Source organism: Geotrypetes seraphini, chromosome 4 (genome assembly GCF_902459505.1).
Source record: "Geotrypetes seraphini chromosome 4, aGeoSer1.1, whole genome shotgun sequence".
Classification (NCBI taxonomy): Eukaryota; Metazoa; Chordata; class Amphibia; order Gymnophiona; family Dermophiidae; genus Geotrypetes; species Geotrypetes seraphini.
In genome coordinates this window covers 238,301,735-238,321,402 of record NC_047087.1, presented here as the reverse complement: position 1 = coordinate 238,321,402, position 19,668 = coordinate 238,301,735, and the positions used below count along the sequence as shown (strand labels likewise).

Below are 19,668 nucleotides of genomic sequence, written 5' to 3'. Positions count from 1 at the left end.
TGACTCATCTCTTGCTCTTCCCCCTTATCATTCTGTAAAGCCCCTCTATCTCCCTTTCCTCCCCACCAATTGTGGGGGTTTTCCCCCAATTCTTTATTCATTTTAAAAAAATTTACAATAAGTATAATAGCATTTATAACATTTTAAACTCAAATACAACACTTAACATTCTGTTAAAATCCATATCAGAATTTATCCCCCCTCCCCCCTAATCAATAACATTCTTTAAATTCAAGAAAACCTACCATAAACCCCATTCCTATATACTTTATTTAATATTCAAATCAAAAAACCCTTCCCCCCTACATTTTCTCACCAATTGTTTATTGACATTTTCACTGAGCTGCTGCTTTGCCTGCTCTGCACAGTGGTGATAGCATCAACAAACTAAGTGAAGGCAGGCAGATGTGGGTACATTGCCTTGTGTGATTTCTGGGATAGGCAGGACCAGTAGCGTGACACAGAAGGGAATGCCTGCCTTCGGTTAGTTGTTGCTGCTGTCATTGCTGTGCAGAGCGGAGAAAGCAGAAGCTTGACAACCATGTGAGTAAACAAGGAGGGGTGGGGAGGAAAGGGCTGCTGGGTAGGAAGGAGCCATGATGGATTATTGGAGGTGGGGGAAGAGGGGCAAAGAAGATACAGCCATTAATTGCATTAACATTTTTAACACAAAAAAAATTTTAATGTATTAATTGTGTTATTTACATGATAAATGTGCAGCCCTAATTTCATCATTGCCCTTCTTCTGAAAGCATTATGTAGTTTTTTCAGACAACTGGAGGAAGAGCTATGTAGACTGAGTAGGAGATCTGTTCTGTATCCCATATGAGGCTGACAAGCATCACTGCACAAAGTGACAGATTAGGCTTAAAGTGTACAGGTTTATTTGACATATACCTTTTGACAGGGCCAGACCAACAAAGAGGGTTGTGGCAGCCTTGCCTTCAGGCTAGCAGTACACATAAAAATTGTAATAAAATCCAAAAAGAGAAACACCTGCTTACCCAACACAATTAAGTAGCCTAATAGTTACAGCAGTGGGCTAAGAAGTAGAGAAGCCCAGTTCACATCCCATTGCTCCTCCTCCTGATCTTGGACAAGTCACTTAACCCCCAATTGCCTCAGGTACAATCTTAGACTGCATGTATGCCTTCCACCTGAGTAGTAAATTGTTATTTCTTTTTTTTCCCCTGATATCCTGCATAACTCTTCAGTGCTGTATTTCAAATAGGCACAGAAATGTGTTCTATTTTAATATATTTGAAACTTCACCTTTACTTCTGCAGGATTAAGTATCCTTTAAAGCTATGACTGAAGTTCTGCAGGATTAAGTATCCTTTAAAGCTATGACTGAAGTAAATACAATCTCAGCCTGGCCATCAGAAAATGAAACATTCCTGTACCTTCCTATTCCATTCTGCTCAGAGAACACCCAACTCACCTTCCTCCGGGAGAGAGAGAACTCCTTCTCACACAGCTTGCAGTATGATGCTTCCTTGTCTTTCAGCCATACCTGTCCCTAGAATGACAAGAAATGTCATTATTTCAGCATCATGCAATTTATTTCTTTACATTTATTTGAGTGTATGAGGAGCATTCAATAATTTATCTATCTCAGTAGGAAAGAAGAGTTGTCAAAAATTTTTTTTAATATAGTCCCCTGATTGCTCCATACACTTCATCCACTTTTCCTTGAATGCCCTTAACCCCTTTGAAAATAATTCTATTTGATCTTCAAACCAGGATGACACAGCTTCCTTGATATCTTCATCACTTGAAAACCACTGTCCATGGAGACATTTCTCCAAAACTTGGAAAAGGAAATAATCTGAGGGAGCCAGATCAGACTGTAAGGTGGATGGTTCAGCTGCTGAAACCCACATTCTCCGATGGCAGCCTTTGACTGTTGTGACAAGTGTAACGGTGCATTGTCGTGAAGAAGCAGCATGCCTGCTGTGAGTTTTCCTTGTCTTTTCTCCTTGATTGACTCCCGCAAAGTGATCACTGTGTTGGCATAACTTTCCTTGGTTATCAAGTTTTCAAGTTTTATTAAAATTTTGATGTATCGCAATATCATTAATTCAAAGCGATTTACAATTAAAAACAGGGTCTTAATTATTAACTACAACAAAAACACACGAACATGATGTACTGATACATAAGGTATGTAGGGAGAACTACAATAAGCATAGTAAAGGACACATGAAAGGATGGTTGTCTTATGGCATGAACTCCAGAAGCAAAAGTCCTTCAGCATCCCAGAAGACAGTTGCCATGACTTTGCCTGCCGATTTTTCCATCTTGAACTTTTGGGGTGGGGGATGACTTGTGCTTCCACTGCATTGACTCCATTTTGGACTCAGGATCTCTGCGATTGACCCAAGTTTCATCTTCAGTCACCAAATGAATGACAAAAATTCATTTGGTCTTCACAGAGAATCTCCAAATTTTCCTGACAGCACTGGAACCTCGTTGCCTTCTGACATGGAATCAGCATTTTTGGAACCCTTCTTGCACTAAACCTTAGACATGCCTAACTTTTCATTAATTATTCTCCAAACAGTAGCTGCCGAGATGCCCATTTCTTCAGCTATTTAGGAAACCTTAATTCATCTGACAAAATTAAATCCTCAACTTTTTTGCACATTTCTGTGGAAGTTGCTTCCACAGCCCATCCAGTGTGAGGGTCATCTTCAGTGGACTCTCTACCCCACTTAAACTGCTTGACCCAAAATATTACTTTGTAGGATGATAGGATAGACTCACCATATACTGAAGTCATGCATTCATGGATCTCCTTTGGCTTTTTCCCTTCTTTTGTGAGAAATTTTATCACTGAAAAGTACTCCAAATCTAGTAGTTTCTTACTTGATTTGCATGAGGACTCTCCTGACTTCCTGTCTCTTGGAAAGTTAGACTTGAACTGAGCCACAATTGTGCATGAGTAACCTTGAGACATACTATATGAAGATCCCCAATGGGAAAACATATAAATAATATTCAATATCCAATTTTTCCCACTAATATTCAACTGTGAATAAGGAAATAACAATATTATTTAAGAGAGGTAGCCTCAGTCATGGAGCCTACGCGTAGCCATTCAATGACTGGGGAATTCAGCGTAGCTGTGCTTGCTCCTTTAATCTCCAATCATTGGCCTCACTCTCATTATCATTAATCAAACTTACTAAAATTCAAATCCTTATTATTATTTCTTCTTTTATTTTTAATGTATAAACCCTTAAAATAATCTTCATACACTCCCTATCACTTCCTATCATTCATCCTTATTCACATGTTTGAGACTACACTACCTTTATTTTTTATCTTCATATCTTTATAGAATTCTTCATTTCAATGTTATATATTCATTAGATAGTGGCTTATACCAGCCTATATATCAATTAAACAGCACTTGTATTTCATAGCTAATTCAAGCCGACTTATCTTTAAAGCAGCATTCAACTTAAATCAGCACTTGTATTTCACGAATATAGCCAACGTGGCCAGCGTTTCGTGGGCGAAACTTCACGCTCACTGCATCAGGGCCAAATTATTTTGGAAACAAGATGTGCTCAAAGTGCATTTAGTTAGTGGTATCTCGAGACCACTAACTAAATGCACTTTGAGCACATCTTGTTTCCAAAATAATTTGGCCCTGATGCAGTGAGCGTGAAGTTTCGCCCACGAAACGCTGGCCACGTTGGCTATATTCGTGAAATACAAGTGCTGATTTAAGTTGAATGCTGCTTTAAAGATAAGTCGGCTTGAATTAGCTATGAAATACAAGTGCTGTTTAATTGATATATAGGCTGGTATAAGCCACTATCTAATGAATATATAACATTGAAATGAAGAATTCTATAAAGATATGAAGATAAAAAATAAAGATAGTGTAGTCTCAAACATGTGAATAAGGATGAATGATAGGAAGTGATAGGGAGTGTATGAAGATTATTTTAAGGGTTTATACATTAAAAATAAAAGAAGAAATAATAATAAGGATTTGAATTTTAGTAAGTTTGATTAATGATAATGAGAGTGAGGCCAATGATTGGAGATTAAAGGAGCAAGCACAGCTACGCTGAATTCCCCAGTCATTGAATGGCTACGCGTAGGCTCCATGACTGAGGCTACCTCTCTTAAATAATATTGTTATTTCCTTATTCACAGTTGAATATTAGTGGGAAAAATTGGATATTGAATAACCTTGAGACATGTCATAACATGCACAGACTTGTTTCAATACGCTTGCTACTTTCTTTCATACTCAGGTAGATAAATTATTGAACACCCCTCATATTTCTCATTTGCTTTTCCAAAACAATTGCTCAAAGCAAGGTATGATGAAAGAATAAAAGATAAAAAATCAAATTCAAACCAATAAAAAAAATATGCATAGACACATTAAAAATGATGTACACTTAAAAATATTACTAACCTGTAATGCCTTGTTTGCTTCCTTTATATCGTCTATTTTAAGCTTTGATCTAAATAGGAAATTAATCGAGACAAGATACACATTATTTAGATAGCAACTGAGATGAAGAATTTAGCTGACCTACTGACTCAGGATTAAAATCGCACTGCTACATCGAAGGATCTGAGTTTGTTTCTTGGATCAGGTCTTCCACACCCCAGGACAGCTGGGACTAGGGAGGCAGTATTTAGAACCCCTGAGAAGACAGGAATTCATGCTCACGAATAAGGATAATACCTGGTGACCAGCTTTAGAGTTAATGATACAGAGCTCTGGAAGGAGTCCTGTTACATAGCTCCTGGCCACTGAACTGATGCAGCACTGACCAGAGTACAAATAGTGAGAGGCTCTATTAGAATAGGGGGAAAAATCCCCAGGTAATTCTGAATAGAACCTCACAATACCATTAATGTAAGAACATAAGAATAGTCTTACTGGATCAGACCCCAGTATCCCGTCTTCACAGAGGCCAATCCAAGGAAGGGAAATGGAAGGGGAGGACAGAGATGGAAGAAGGATGGTTACCATGGAGAAATAAGAAAACGACAAATGGGCAAGAGACCTTGGCAAACAAGTTATCATAAGACATTTGTCGCAGAGCCTGGTACCAACATGATTTGAATAATGAATAGACAACAAAAGATAGAAAAAATAATTTTATTTTCTGTTTTGTGATTACAATGTGTCAGATTTGAAATTTGTATCCTACCAGAGCTGGTATTAGACCTTGAATGTGAGCTAGGATTTAACAGAGAGAGGAAAAGTCTTTTTTGTTTGTACCACAGTGCCAGTGTGGGTAGGAGAAGGCAAAGGGGGTGGAGTGGGTAAAAAGGCTATAAAATAAACCCACCAGGATGTTTGGTAAGAACACCCAATTGGGCAGGAAAATCAAATTGAAAAATAGATTTCAATAGGCTGAATCAAATTGAATTGAAATATTTTTCCTGAATCAGGCACTACTTCACATATAAAAACCCCCACTATACATAGCCAAGTCACACGATACTACCACATCTGCTCTGATCTAAGAGACAGAGATAAACACCTAAAGACCCTGACTGAATCCTTCAAACAAAAAAGATACAACCCTAAAATTGTCTCCAAGAATATTGCCTCATCCCTCAAAATACCCAGAGAAAACTTACTACACTACAAGGACAAGAAAACTACAGACAGGACCCCCCTTGGTAGTGACATACAATCCAGAGCTAGAAAAACTAAGAAAATTATGAGATCTACAACCACTACTCCAGGAAGATGAATTACTAAAAGAAATATTCCCAGGTCCACCTGTGCTGGCCTTCTGTCAGCCACCTAATTTCAAACAAAAATTGGTAAAAAGCAAGCTCCTCCTCACACAAATCCACAAAGAGAATGGCACACATCCTTGCGGTGTGGCAAACTGCAAACTGTGCAAGCACATCTCAAAGGATCCCATGATCACTCATGGGAAAAACATTCAGCATAAAGGGATCCTTCACATGTTCATCTTCTAATGTGGTATACATCATTCAGTAGGGGGATATTAGAAAGAAGTTATATCAGATGGAACAGCGCTGGATTTTTTCCTCTGGGGATGATCTAGCCTCAGGGTTTGAAAAAAAAGAATTGAGCAGTAAGCATTTTTTAAAAATTTTCTGTGGTTATTTTGTTTTTTTAGTTTTTGATTATTGTGCTTGAGTTAGGGTTAGCTTTTTTGAATTTTTTGAGATCTGTGCACTGACAAGCGAGGCTGACCGTAAATGACATCATTTTGACATTATGAGCGTCGGTGGGGTTTTAATTGTCGTGGATATGGACGCAGAATTAATTGAAGACATAGAGAATATCACTCTACGAGGAGAAGCTGTACTGCTAGGGGACTTCAATATGCCTGATGCAGACTGGAACTCATTTTCAGCGACAACCAGTGGTAGCAGGAGGCTCTTAACCTCCATAAAGGGAGCACGTCTCAAACAAATGGTAATGGAGCCCACTAGGGCCCAGGCGATCCTCGACCTGGTACTCACCAACGGGGAGTCTCAGTAGGTCTCAGTAGGAGATACGCTAGCCTCCAGCGACCACAAAAGTATGGTTCAACCTTAGGAAAGGCTTCCCTAGATCAAACACGAAAACAAAGGTACTCAATTTCCGGGGCACAGACTTCACACGCATGGGAGATTTCGTCCATCAGACGCTGCAGGACCAAGCGGACACCGATGATGTAGAAGCTAAGTGGTTAACACTGAAATCAACCATACATGAAGCAACTAGCTGCTTCATAAAATCAGTAAATAAACGACAAAGACACAATAAACCCCAATGGTTCACCACGGAGATCTCGCACCTCATTAAGGAGAAGAAAAAAGCATTTCTCTCCTACAAGCGCACGGAGAAAAGAGAGGCAAAAGTAGAATATAGGACCAGGTCTACAGCGGTCAAAATGGCAGTTAGGGAGGCAAAACTTCGAGTGGAAGAAATTCTGGCAAAAAACATTAAAAAGGGGGACAAATCCTTCTTCAGGTATATTAGTGACAGAAAAAGGAACACAGGCGGGATAGTACGCCTTAGAAGACCGGACGGAAGTTACGTGGAAGCAGATTCCGATAAAGCCGAACTACTGAATGAATACTTCTGCTCAGTCTTCACCTGTGAGGCACCGGGACACGGTACCCAGTTGAAGGCAACACAAAGCACAGAAGACCCGTTTCAGAATTTTGAGTTCACACCAGGTGAAGTTTACAGTGAACTGGCAAGACTCAAGGTGAACAAAGCCATGGGACCAAACAATTTGCACCCAAGAATGCTCAGAGAATTGAGCGATGTCCTGGCGAAACCATTGGCTGAGCTATTCAATCTCTCCCTAAGTAAGGGGAAAGTTCCCCTGGACTGGAAATTAGCTAATGTCGTTCCTCTGCATAAAAAGGGTTGCAGGGCAGAGGCTGCGAATTATAGACCGGTGAGTCTCACATCAATAGTGTGCAAACTCATTGAAACACTAATTAAAAGCAAATTGGACACGATCTTGAATGAAGGGAATCTTCGGGATCCCAGTCAGCATGGATTCACCAAGGGTAGGTCATGCCAATCCAATCTCATCAGCTTCTTTGACTGGGTAACAAGAAAGTTGGACTTGGGAGAGTATTTGGACGTCGTGTACCTGGACTTCAGGAAAGCTTTTGACAGTGTCCCACACCGCAGGCTGCTAAGCAAGATGGAATCGATGGGGTTAGGAGAGACACTAACTGCATGGGTCAATGATTGGCTGAGTGGCAGACTTCAGAGGGTGGTGGTTAATGGTACCCTCTCTAAAACATCGGAGGTGACCAGTGGCGTGCCGCAAGGCTCGGTCCTGGGTCCACTCCTTTTCAACATATTCATAGGGGATCTGACTCAAGGGCTTCAAGGTAAAATAACACTATTCGCCGATGACGCCAAACTATGTAATATAGTAAGTGAATGCAGTTTACAGAATTATATGGCGCAGGACCTGCTTACATTGGAAAGTTGGTCCTCAACCTGGCAGCTAGGCTTCAATGCTAAGAAATGTAAGGTCATGCACCTCGGAAGCGGAAATCCATGCAGGACGTACTTCTTGAACGGAGAAACTTTAACTAGGACTTCAGCAGAACGAGATTTAGGAGTAATCATCAGTGCAGACATGAAAACTGCCAATCAAGTGGAGAAGGCTTCATCTAAGGCAAGGCAGATATTGGGTTGTATCAATAGAAGTTTCGTCAGCCGAAAGCCTGAAGTCATAATGCCGTTGTACAGGGCCATGGTGAGACCTCATCTGGAGTACTGTGTGCAATTCTGGAGGCCACATTACAGTAAAGATGTGCGCAGAATTGAATCGGTTCAACGGACGGCCACCAGGATGATCTCGGGGCTCAAGGGTCTCTCGTACGAAGAGAGACTGAACAAATTGCAGCTCTACACTCTTGAGGAACGTAGGAAGAGGGGAGACATGATCGAAACATTTAAGTACCTCACGGGATGTGTCGAAGTGGAAGATGATATTTTCTTTCTCAAGGGACCCTCGGCCACAAGAGGGCACCCGCTCAAACTCAGGGGCGGAAAATTTCATGGCGACACCAGAAAGTATTTCTTCACAGAGAGAGTGGTTGATCATTGGAACAAGCTTCCAGTGCAGGTGATCGAGGCAGACAGCGTGCCAGACTTTAAGAATAAATGGGATACCCATGTGGGATCCCTACGAGGGTCAAGATAAGGAAATTGGGTCATTAGGGCATAGACAGGGGGTGGGTAAGCAGAGTGGGCAGACTTGATGGGCTGTAGCCCTTTTCTGCCGTCATCTTCTATGTTTCTATGTTTCTATGATCTGTATTCAGTTGCTTCAGTACTGCCTGCTAAGTGGCTGTGCACTTCAAGGATTTTCCATTTATTCCCTGATCAGCCAATTGGTTGGCGAAACAAGGTTGCTTGTTGGGAGGTTTGGGAGATGTGACAGCGTTGGAACTCAAGTCGTCCCTTTCCAGCTAAGTCCTTGAGCATGCTCCTAGACAGCAGTTCTCATTTCTAAATCTAAGCTGTTTGTGAGGAAGTTTTTTTTGCCTATGACAGTATTCAAAGCAGTTTATCTTGTACCTTTTGGTGTATATACTGCTACTTTAAATCTGAGACTTTTTTCTCCCTCATATATTGGGTGCATGCTGGGTTTGAAGTGGGATGCCCCGAAGTGGCCATGACTATACAACAATTTTTGTGGTTATATGTAAAAATATTTGTTGTTGTTGTCCTTACTGCAGTTCCTGGAGGAAAAGTCCATAGTCTGCTTTTGAGATGGACATAGAGAAAGCCACTATTTGCCCTGGGTTCAATAGCATGAAATGTTGTTACTATTTAGATACTTGTAACCTGGGTTGGCTACTTTTGGAAACAGGACACTGGGCTAGATGGACCATTGTTCTGACCTAGTATGGCTATTCTTATATTCTGTTATGTTAGTAAAAGATAAAGTAGACTCCTACTTTCCTTTATAGAATCGAATCCCCATAAGCACCCTCTAGGCACCTAAATATAGGTGCACTGTTATAGAATTGCCCTCAACATGGTAGGCATGCCACAATTCCCTCTTGGCAACATACTGGGGGAGGAGGTGCACAATTTTACAAAATAACTCATATAACTGTAAATTGCTTTGAAACTTTTACCTATGGTACAAATTCTCAAATGGAAGTATGCACATACTTTCTGTTTGAAATTGTCTGGGAAAAAAGATATGCTCCTCCTTTTTCTTTCAAAATAACGTGTAGTTTAGAAAAAAGCAAACTTCCCTGAATTAACTCCGCTTTCAAGCCTACCTACTGTTTCCACTGGCAAAATTGCATGGGCTGCTGAGTCACATAAATTCCTTTACCAGCAGAAAGGGTGAGCAATTTTTGGATAACATCTGACCCAGGTAAATTGCTTTTGAAAACTGCTCTTCCTAGGTTTAAGAGGTTATTTGGCATGCCCTTAGAAAGCACATGACAGACTTACTCGCTTAGCTTATTAGCAAGGTCCTGGAGGGCTTGCTCTTGTTCATTACAGATCTTTTTCATTTGCTTGTTTTCATCCTGTAATTTAAGAAACTCCTGAAAAATATGAAATAGAGGTTTTTAAGTTTTTAAGAAATTCTGTTAATAGAATGGAAGATTAAGTTCTTACTTTGATAATCTTATTTCTGTTAGAAGACATACGGCTAGATTCACTAATTCACTAAGGACACCGATCGTGTCTGACCAGTTTGCAATTCCAACCTGATTCACTAACTTTACTCTCGATCCAATCCGCGCATGCAAATGAGGGGGAACGGCATGCAAAGTAGGAAGGACGCAATTCACAAAACAATTTCAGTTACACTGACAGGGCTGCCCGATCAAAAAACAAGCAACTACTGAGGACCAGTCGCTTGTGCAAAAACCCCTGCTCTCTGCCACGACTCTCCTGCTCACCCCCGCAGTGCGAGCCAATGGTTTTAACCCACAGGTTTAAAGTGGGTTAAAACCACGGGCTCGCGAAGTAAAAAAAGTTTCCAGCTCTGCCGGGCATGGAGGACCAGCGCATGTGCAGACCATCTACAGGCAAAGAAGATGGTCTGCGCATGCGTCAGGATCACTCTCTAGCAATCCGTGTGGTCGGGGGGGCATTTCTCCGATCGTCCTCATTTGAATAAGGACCTGTTGTGGATCAGTTGGCCTGCTACAGATCACACATGGATCAGACACGATCGGACACGTTCGTGCAGGTTAGTGAATCTGCCCCATAGTAGTCTGTAATCTTGGTGAATCACTTCTTGTCGAGAGATGCTTGCAGAAGAATGTAAATCACATCTTTCAGCTCCTCATCCTTCACCAGTGGAGTATAGCGCCCTCTTCAGTTTATACCAAAAGCAGTTGAGCTCCACTATGAGAAAAGAAATCAAAAAGAGGAGCACAGGGAACTTCCCTGAGAAGTAAGATGAAAAATGTAGAAGATAGGAAGTGAGGTATACAGGAAAACTCCACACGATACAAAAACCTCACTTATCAGGATTGAAGATCAACAATCAATCAAAATCATAAATGGTGAAAAATAGATGATAAACCAATATAATGTCATTCTTTATTTCCTTTATTATATTGTAGTGTGCTTGCCCCAATGCTTCTATGCCCGACGGGACCCGTTTTGTCACAACGGCTTTTTCAAGGGTTCCAGCTGGGAGCACTATATAACATAAATTCAAAAAGAACTTTAATGTACAAATTTTCAATTAATCTATGAATACACAACATCCTAAAAACTGCTTTAACTTATTATTTTCATCAGTAATTAAAAAAAAACTAATATTTATTTAACATCATCAACTATATTGTCCTATGATAAAAACCAAAACGTCATCTATACAACACTATTAATAAATTCATGAAAAACCTCATCTATTATCTAAAATTGAATACATTCTAAATCCAGCCTATCAATCACAGAGGACATTTTTATCATATAGAACTCACAATGTTCAAATAGGAAAACCTTACAGTAATGAAAAATACATAATTTATAACAATTCATAATTAATAGTGTTGTATAGATGACGTTTTGGGTATTATCATAGGACAATATAGTTGATGATGTTAAATAAATATTAGTTTTTAAAAAATTACTGATGAAAATAATAAGTTAAAGCACAGTTTTTAGGATGTTGTGTATTCATAGATTAATTGAAAATTTGTACATTAAAGTTCTTTTTGAATTTATGTTATATAGTGCTCCCAGCTGGAACCCTTGAAAAAGCCCGTTGTGGCAAAACGGGTCCCGTCGGGCATAGAAGCATTGGGGCAAACACACTACAATATAATAAAGGAAATAAAGAATGACATTATATTGGTTTATCGTCTATTTTTCACCATTTATGATTTTGATTGATTGTTGATCTTCAATCCTGATAAGTGAGGTTTTTGTATCGTATGGAACTTCCCTGAGAACACAATACACTTCTGCTCTGCTCTGTAACTCATGAAAAAGATTAAAAATTAGCATGAACTTAAAACATAGGTGTACCACTACTACTAATTTCTATAGCACTACTAGACATATTCAGTGCTGTACATCAAAACATAGAAGAGACAATTCCTGCTCAAAAGAGCTTACAATCAAACAAACTGGACAAGAAGGTACATCAATCCATGGTGCTCAGGTGGGAGAATTACAGATATTAGTGCTTAGAAGGTGGGTTGGTACCAACAAACCAACCTGCTGTGCACAACTTGCCCTAACACACAGGGGCTACTAAACTCAACAAATTCATTACTTTATTTGCAATTTATCTGTACATGTTCATCCAACTAACGGTCTGAGACAAATTCCAGTTTTGGACTAGAGATTTGTCCAAGGCGCATTGAAAACTGAAAGAGTGGGCTGTACAGACTCATATGTCTTTAATAGAAAGAAGATTATCAAGGTAAGAACCTAATTTTCCATTCTGTTTCAAAAACATAGGAGTATGTACTCTAGGTGATTTACCAAAGCAGTACCAGATGTTGTGGGAGCGCAGTTGTTGCTGTGGGTCTTCTTGGAGGCAGTGCTGCCATGAGACCCCAAGGTCTGATGGCGTCTGGATCCTTGATAAGATCTCTGAGCAGAGGAGTTTGTGTAGTAATTGAGGGTACATCATGAGGGACAAAAATTTTCTCTGCCTTCCCAGTGGGTCAGTGAGGTCTGCTGTCTGGTAGATTGATGATCCACCACACTAGCCATAAGGTTGTCTAGGTCTTTTCTGAATAGCATTTGCCCCTTAAAGGACAGTCTGCTTAAAGTGGCCTTGGAGGCTGAATTGCCCGGTCTACAGCATTTGGTCGGCAGAAACAACATATGCCGATATCTTGCTCATGACTCTAATGATGTCATATAGAGCATCCACCACATAATCCACCCCCTCTAGCACCAGCTGGGGGCATAACTCCTCTTCTGCCATGGGCATCTGCCGCTGCAGCCTAGATCCCCAAGGCCATTGCTTCAAGTTGTTTCTTAAGGACCACGTCCACTTTGCAATCTTCTGCATCCTTTAACATCAAGCCACTCTCACTAGAGAGCGAGGTACGTTTGGTTACTTGAGCTCCCATGAAATCAACCTTTGGTTAGCTAGCTAAACAGTTGCTGAAACTCAGAAGCCATAGAGTAAAGTCTGAACATAGTTTCGATCACCCTTAGGGATCCCTCCAGAGACTCCCATTGCTCTGTGACTAGCAAGGTGATGTTTTGGATGTGTAGGAAAAAAGACTATGCAATCATATGTTGATAGCTGTTGACCTTCCAGCTTCAACTCCCTGTATGCATCTGTAGTAACATGTGGTACAGAAGCAGATTTAAAGAGCCAGCACACAGAAGGAACTTTTCCTTGACCAAGAGCCGCTATCACCTCTTGACTCCTGCTTTCTGCAAGGGAACCGGAATTCCCTAGTGAGGAAGCAGTGCCTTGGGACAGTAAAGGCATGGAGTCTGACCTTCAATCCTACCAGTCCTGTTCATCTGGGTCACACAGGCTAGTTGCTGGGTCCAACTATGGGGAGGTCTCCTGGAGCAGGATCATTCCCTGGTCCACAGCCGATATGCTTATAGGCAATGCAGCACATCCCGGCCTGTGAGATAATTTTATTGCAGGATCTTAACAAAATCTGGGTACACCACTGGATCAGAGGACCTATGGACCCATGTAGGATCTTGGACTTGCTTCTCTTGAGCTCCGCAGTGTCCATACATTTGCATTTCAAGCCATCACTGATTGTGGGCTCTGGGAGGGCTTTCTTCCCTGCCAATCGGTACCCTGTTGTTCCCCAGCCCAAGGTGTCCACCCCTCCCTCGTATATCCCGCAGTACACAGACAATCCTCAGTCCACCATCCAGCACAAAATTGGCATGATATAGGGGTTGAACAGCCTAAGGAGTCCATCCCAGTCAATTCTGAACCAAATTGAGGGGTTTTAAGGCAGCTACAGGGTTTAGGAAAAAAATAGTTTAAAATCCAAGATGGCCACTACCAGCAATTTCATGCCAAAAGCAGCCCATGGGGGCTCCCCTGAAGTTCAAAAAAATTCAAGGAAGGGGGTTCTGGAGGAGGGGACCTTATCTCTGGCCCCAAAAACCCTGAAAAATTAAATTTTCAGACCCCTCAATTTTCCTCATAAGGAATAATGGACTGTATTCACTGTACTGTGCTGGTGCCTGCCTGTTTCAGCTTTCCTGCAGCTTGACTATCCCAGAAGTGATCCAAAACTGGAGATCTTTGAGCTGCCAGTCAGTCCAGCACTGACTGTGAACTCAATCCCCACGAATCCTTGCAGCGCAATGGGGGGGGGGAAATAAAAACAGAGCCAGTTCCCTGAAACCCCAAGGGATTAATATAGGGTGCTCACAAACTGCACTCAAACTTGTAATAAATCAGAAGGTACGATAGCTCCCAGGGGAATGAACCCCGAGCTTTGAGCATACACAAAGTAGGCCAGCTCAGCAGATACACCCAGGGGCTGCCCTGAGAGCTGCAGACCATCCTTTTGGTGTCTGTGTCCTCTCCCAGGCAGAGTTGAACCACGTGGGGGGCCTCTGGCCACCAGCGCCTCACAAATCAGATGAAAAAAATCCAGAAAGAAAAACGAAACAGAACAGATCAGAACACATCTCAACTCACTTGTAGAAGAAAAAACTGAAGAGGGTGCTATACTCCACTGGTGAAGGAGCTGAAAGATATGATTAACATCCATCTGCAAGCAACTCACAACCAGTGAGTGATTCACCTAGAGTATAGTCTCCTATGTCTTTGCAACAGAACTTGTTTTAAATATGTGTTTGATGGCATGAGAAAAACAGTTTTAAACAAGTTTGTGTAAGCATGCTAAATTTTGTTTATCTGTGTTTGGAAAAAAAAAAATGGTTTAGGAAGTGCTTAGTTAAAAATGTGGAATGCATGCTCACTATATTATTTATCAAGTGCTTGCTTATTCAACATTATTTAGTATCTGGTTTCCAGCCCATTGTTCTAACCATGAGGCTACCCCCACTACGCCAACAAATTCTTATATACATTCTCATATTCATGGAAGAAATCAAGAGATTTACCTGATAATTTTCTTTCCTTTAGTTTTTCAGATTATTCCAGAACTTGTATGAACGCTATGTACATTCACTAGCAAGTAGATATATAGAATACATAATTGTGCTGTGTTCCATAAATCCTATGTGCAGCTCTTACAATTTAGTATTTAGAGGAAGGGGAATGGGGACTTGTATACCGCCTTTTTGTGGCTTTGACATTCAAAGCGGTGGGCACTGGAGGATTAAGTGACTTGCCCAGGATCACAAGGAGCAGCACTGGGATTTGATCTCACAACCTCTGGTATAGTGGCAGCACCCAGTGAGCCGTACCTTCCCCCGTTTAGATAACAAGCAGTGGAAAGAACAAAGCCAAACAATATAACAACTTGCATCTTTTTGCAGCATACCATATATACTCGAATATAAATTGAGATTTTTGGGCCAAACAAATGGGGGGGGTTCGGTTTATAATTGGGTCATCACCCACCTGCCCCCCTCCCAGACTTGTTGCAGGCCTCCGCCAGCCTGCCGTATGGCCTGGTGGAGTTGGAAGAGACAGGAGGGATCTCTCTCATCTCCTGTCCCGGCCAACTCTGCCAATTTTTTTACCTCCCTCCCACCTCTCCTCACAAATCTTTTTGAATCCTTGGTGGTCCAGCGGAGTACCATGCAGGAGCAAGCTTTCCGTGCTCCTGCCCTGCGCTCCTCCCTAAATGGCCACCTTGAGTTCTCGCAGCCTAGCAGTGTACCGGGCATGAGCGACCTTTCCTTGCTCCTGCCCGGTGCTGAGTCACTCACTGAATGGCTGCCCCAAGTTCTCGCGGGAATCACCTAGTTTCCAAATAAGAGTTAACAGTGTGCTGCAACAGCAAGTGACACGAGCTAAGATACAGAGCACATTGTAGAAGGTGTCCACCATATATGCCAGCCATAAGACATAAGAGACATAAGATCAGGTATCTTCCTCTAATTACAGAGGAAAACCTTTGATGCCACTTATAGCAAGCTCTGGCCACAAAAGAATTGCAAATAGTTGACTAAAGGCCAAGAGAGGGTACCTCAATGGATTACTTTAGCACACTCTATTTTACAGTCCTGCAGATCAATGCTCCTTCTAAGGATTTTCTGGGTGCGTTCACATTTTTTTTTCATGTAAGCAACAAGTTCTAAAAAACAAATTTCCAGATTTGTAAGTATTTTTGTGAGCAACCATGCACAATCTGTGAGTGATGCTCCTAGAATATATGAGCAATTGCTCAAGCACTCTACTTAGAACATAGCGAGATCTTTAAGCGCGAGTCCCCCCTTCATAGGGAGAGTAGTCGATTTTGTCACTGTTGTAATCAGGGAATCAACCCAGGATAGCTGAAGCTTCTCCTTTTCCTCAAGCACTAAGGATGGAGGCGAGCCATAGCTCTGCCCACCTTAAGCTCTGTATCTGGAGAGTGCCACTCAGCTGAAATTAACAGCAGGATTCATAGAGAATGTTTTTGATGGGCTCCTGAGCCTTCGCATAATAGCGGGTCCCAGGGATACAGCAGATGGGACCAAAGAATCAGCAATAATGAGGACCTCCAAGATGTAGAAATTAGATTAGTCAGATTCTACTTATGAAATAAGTGAAGTACTATTGGGTTATCTTCCTCAGAAAGAATCTCACCTTCCAAAGGCTTGCACAGAGAAGGTATCTGAGAAGCCACCAAAGCCTTATCAGAAAAGACTGGTGAATGTAAGGACTCAGAGTTTGCAACTTCAGTGGTGTCCAAATGGACCCAATTAGATACAGAAGAGTCAGCAGGAAAAAACACTGTAGAAATGTAATCTGTATCTGGCTGTCCCTGCTTTAACAAATATGACCGATACCTCAACAGTTCAAATTTCAAAGAGAACACTGAGTGACGGGTTAGAGCAGGACCAGAGAAAGACACAGGCTGTGAAATGGCATTTGCAGCCAGTGTGGAAACAGCAGGAGGCACCACTGCAGGGTCTGACTGAGCTCTCAAAATGGCTATGGTTCTGCAGTTTCTGGAGGAAACCCACAGGTAGAAAGAGCAGGGGAAACTTGCTCCAGGTCAGGACCGACATTGGGGGGGGAAATAAAAGCTTCTGAAGTGCCCTCCTCAGGATTAACTAATGACTTCAGGAGTCCTTGACAACATTTACATATACTGTGCTTACCTGACAAAAAACAGCGGGCCCTGCAGTGGAAACACCACTTCACCACCTCAATAGGAGCCACCATGCACAGGGAACTGTATCAGCTCAATACCATTTCACACAAATGCTGGTGCTGAGGCTGACATGTGGCAGAGGCAGGAAACCTAAACCTCCAGGTGGAGAATGGAGGAAGGAACACAAAGAAAGGTCCTGTTGTGCTGAATAGCAAAGAACTCAAAACAAGTCAAACTTACTCCTACCAATTTACCCCGTCCTCACATCTGAACCCATTCAGAGAGCTACTAGTAGGCATATGCCTCTCTGACAAAGGCAGTAGCTGTGCTCTTGTATTCTTTTATTTTAAAGAATACTTGTATCTCTTCCTTGCTGCTTTTTTTCCCCTAAGAGTGATGACAGCTAAGCCAAATGGTGAGTGCTGAGTGGAGAGGAGACTGTGACCTAGAGACCTCTAGATATGACACCTAGTAAAGTAGAATACTCCCTTGCTCAACTGGGAGCCAGCTGACCAACTGGACCAATGGCTAATGACCAGAACTTAAACCAGGAGCTGCGGAGCACATTCATGTCCACCTGCTGGACATAGAAAATTCTGAATTGTAGGAGCTGTAGACAGGATTTACAGAGCAAAGCACAATTCTGCATTCTCTACCGCTACCTACTGGTCAATAAGGAAACCACAAACATGTCTTGTAAAAAAAAACAAAACCAAAACCAAAACAGTAACCCCTGTAGACAAACTCTTCAAATATTGTTTCACACATCACATTATGTAAAGCACACATTTCATATAATTGTTGAAACAGACAGGATCCAAGACAGTACTCTCAAGATCACTGTCCCTCTCCCAAGTCCTTCTTCTAAGCCCTATCCAATGTGGAAGACTGTAGAAGTGCTTTTTTTGTTGGTTTAGAACACTGTCTCTCAAACTGTGTGCCAAGGCACAATGGTGTGCCCCGAAAAGATTTCGGGTGTCCACCTGAAATTCCAGAAATTTACTTTATTTTTAAAAATTCCCTTCAAAAGTATACACTGGAATAGATGACATGTACGTCGCATACGCAGGAGTCTGTCAATGTTATGAGCGTCTGTGTGCATAAGGATACAACTGTTGTTCCAATTACCTATGCATAGCTTAAAGAACTTTAAATAAATAAATCTCAAATAAATTTTTTGTTGGTTTTGCAATTTTATAATTTCAGTTATAATGTGCTGCAAAAAACATTTGCTCCATTTAGTGTGCCAGAGCAAAAAAAGTTTGAAAAACACTGGTTTAGAATGTCATTGCATTAACGTGCAAATGTGTAAGAGGCAGAGGATACTGACATGTGCACATGTATGAGGAAGAAGACACCGCCACCATAATTGTATGCGGCAAATGAATAGGCCACTGAAGATTTGTATGGTATGTTTATAGAATGGAAATGTCTCAAAGCCTTTTATAAAATAACATGAAAAGTGGTATGGATTCATATCGGGAGAGGTGGCCATATGAATAGATAATCTCATCAAAGATAAGTAAATTAAAAATATGCAAGATATGTAAGAACTGGATAAAAGAAAAAATGAAAAAAAAAAAAAATACTGGGCTCAATGACAAATTTGGCTAAAAACTATGAGGGCAAGAAAATTTCTGCTCAGACAGCCATTTGAGGATCCATTTAAAATTTTTTCTAAAGACTGGTATAGTTTGGTATTTGTTGGATGAACTACGATTTGAACTAGTTGGATAATTATTAAATACCACATTTTTGCAGGCTTTATTGCATCTAAGTGTCATTATTGATCATAAATGTAATTACCATAATCAAATCAGTGCGGTAGTCAGAAGCTGTTTTTGCAGGTTGCGGATGATTAGATCACTGGCTAACTTTCTTGACCCATCTTCTTTAAATACCCTAATACGCTCTCTGATCATATCGAGAATTGACTACTGCAATTCACTATACAAGCAAATTACGCTTAAAGAACTAAGACGCCTTCAAATTATACAAAATACTGCAATAAAAATCATTAATAAAAAGAAGAAATTTGATCACGTCATACCACTCTTAAAGAACGCCCACTGGCTCACCATAAACCATAGAATAACTTATAAAATAGCCTTAATAACCTTTAAAGTCAAAATGTTCAAAGCCCCTCTATTCCTCGAAAGAATACTTACTCGTTAAGTGCCCTCGAGAACATTAAGATCAGAGGATAAACATCTTCTTTTAGTTCCCTCCTTAGAATTATTAATACCTGGCGGGACACTATTTGCTCGGTGACAGCCCCTCAAACTTGCTCATTACCAATTTAAGTAAGAAAGGAAACCAACCTTGACAGATTTAAAGGAAAACTAAAATGTTTTCTTTTCAAGGATGCATTTGATTCATAAAAGGTGTGAGACCATTAATTTTAGATATGACCTATCCCATTGTTATTTTCAAGTTTCAAGTTTAATGATTTTTTTTTTTTTTGATTAA

The 19,668-nt window shown here is 41.0% G+C and overlaps 1 protein-coding gene across 2 annotated transcripts in view; it reads right to left on the bottom strand.

Moving 5' to 3' along the window:
- RUFY2 (RUN and FYVE domain containing 2) overlaps nucleotides 1-19,668 on the bottom strand; it is a 127,900-nt gene that overhangs the window by 21,194 nt on the left and 87,038 nt on the right. For both annotated transcript variants that reach the window (XM_033941546.1, XM_033941547.1), the window contains exons 15-17: nucleotides 9,962-10,056; nucleotides 4,442-4,490; nucleotides 1,442-1,519 (exon numbers count right to left, since the gene is read on the bottom strand). In XM_033941546.1, the coding sequence (XP_033797437.1) occupies nucleotides 1,442-1,519; nucleotides 4,442-4,490; nucleotides 9,962-10,056 (222 nt within the window). The remainder of the gene's footprint in view (nucleotides 1-1,441; nucleotides 1,520-4,441; nucleotides 4,491-9,961; nucleotides 10,057-19,668) is intronic.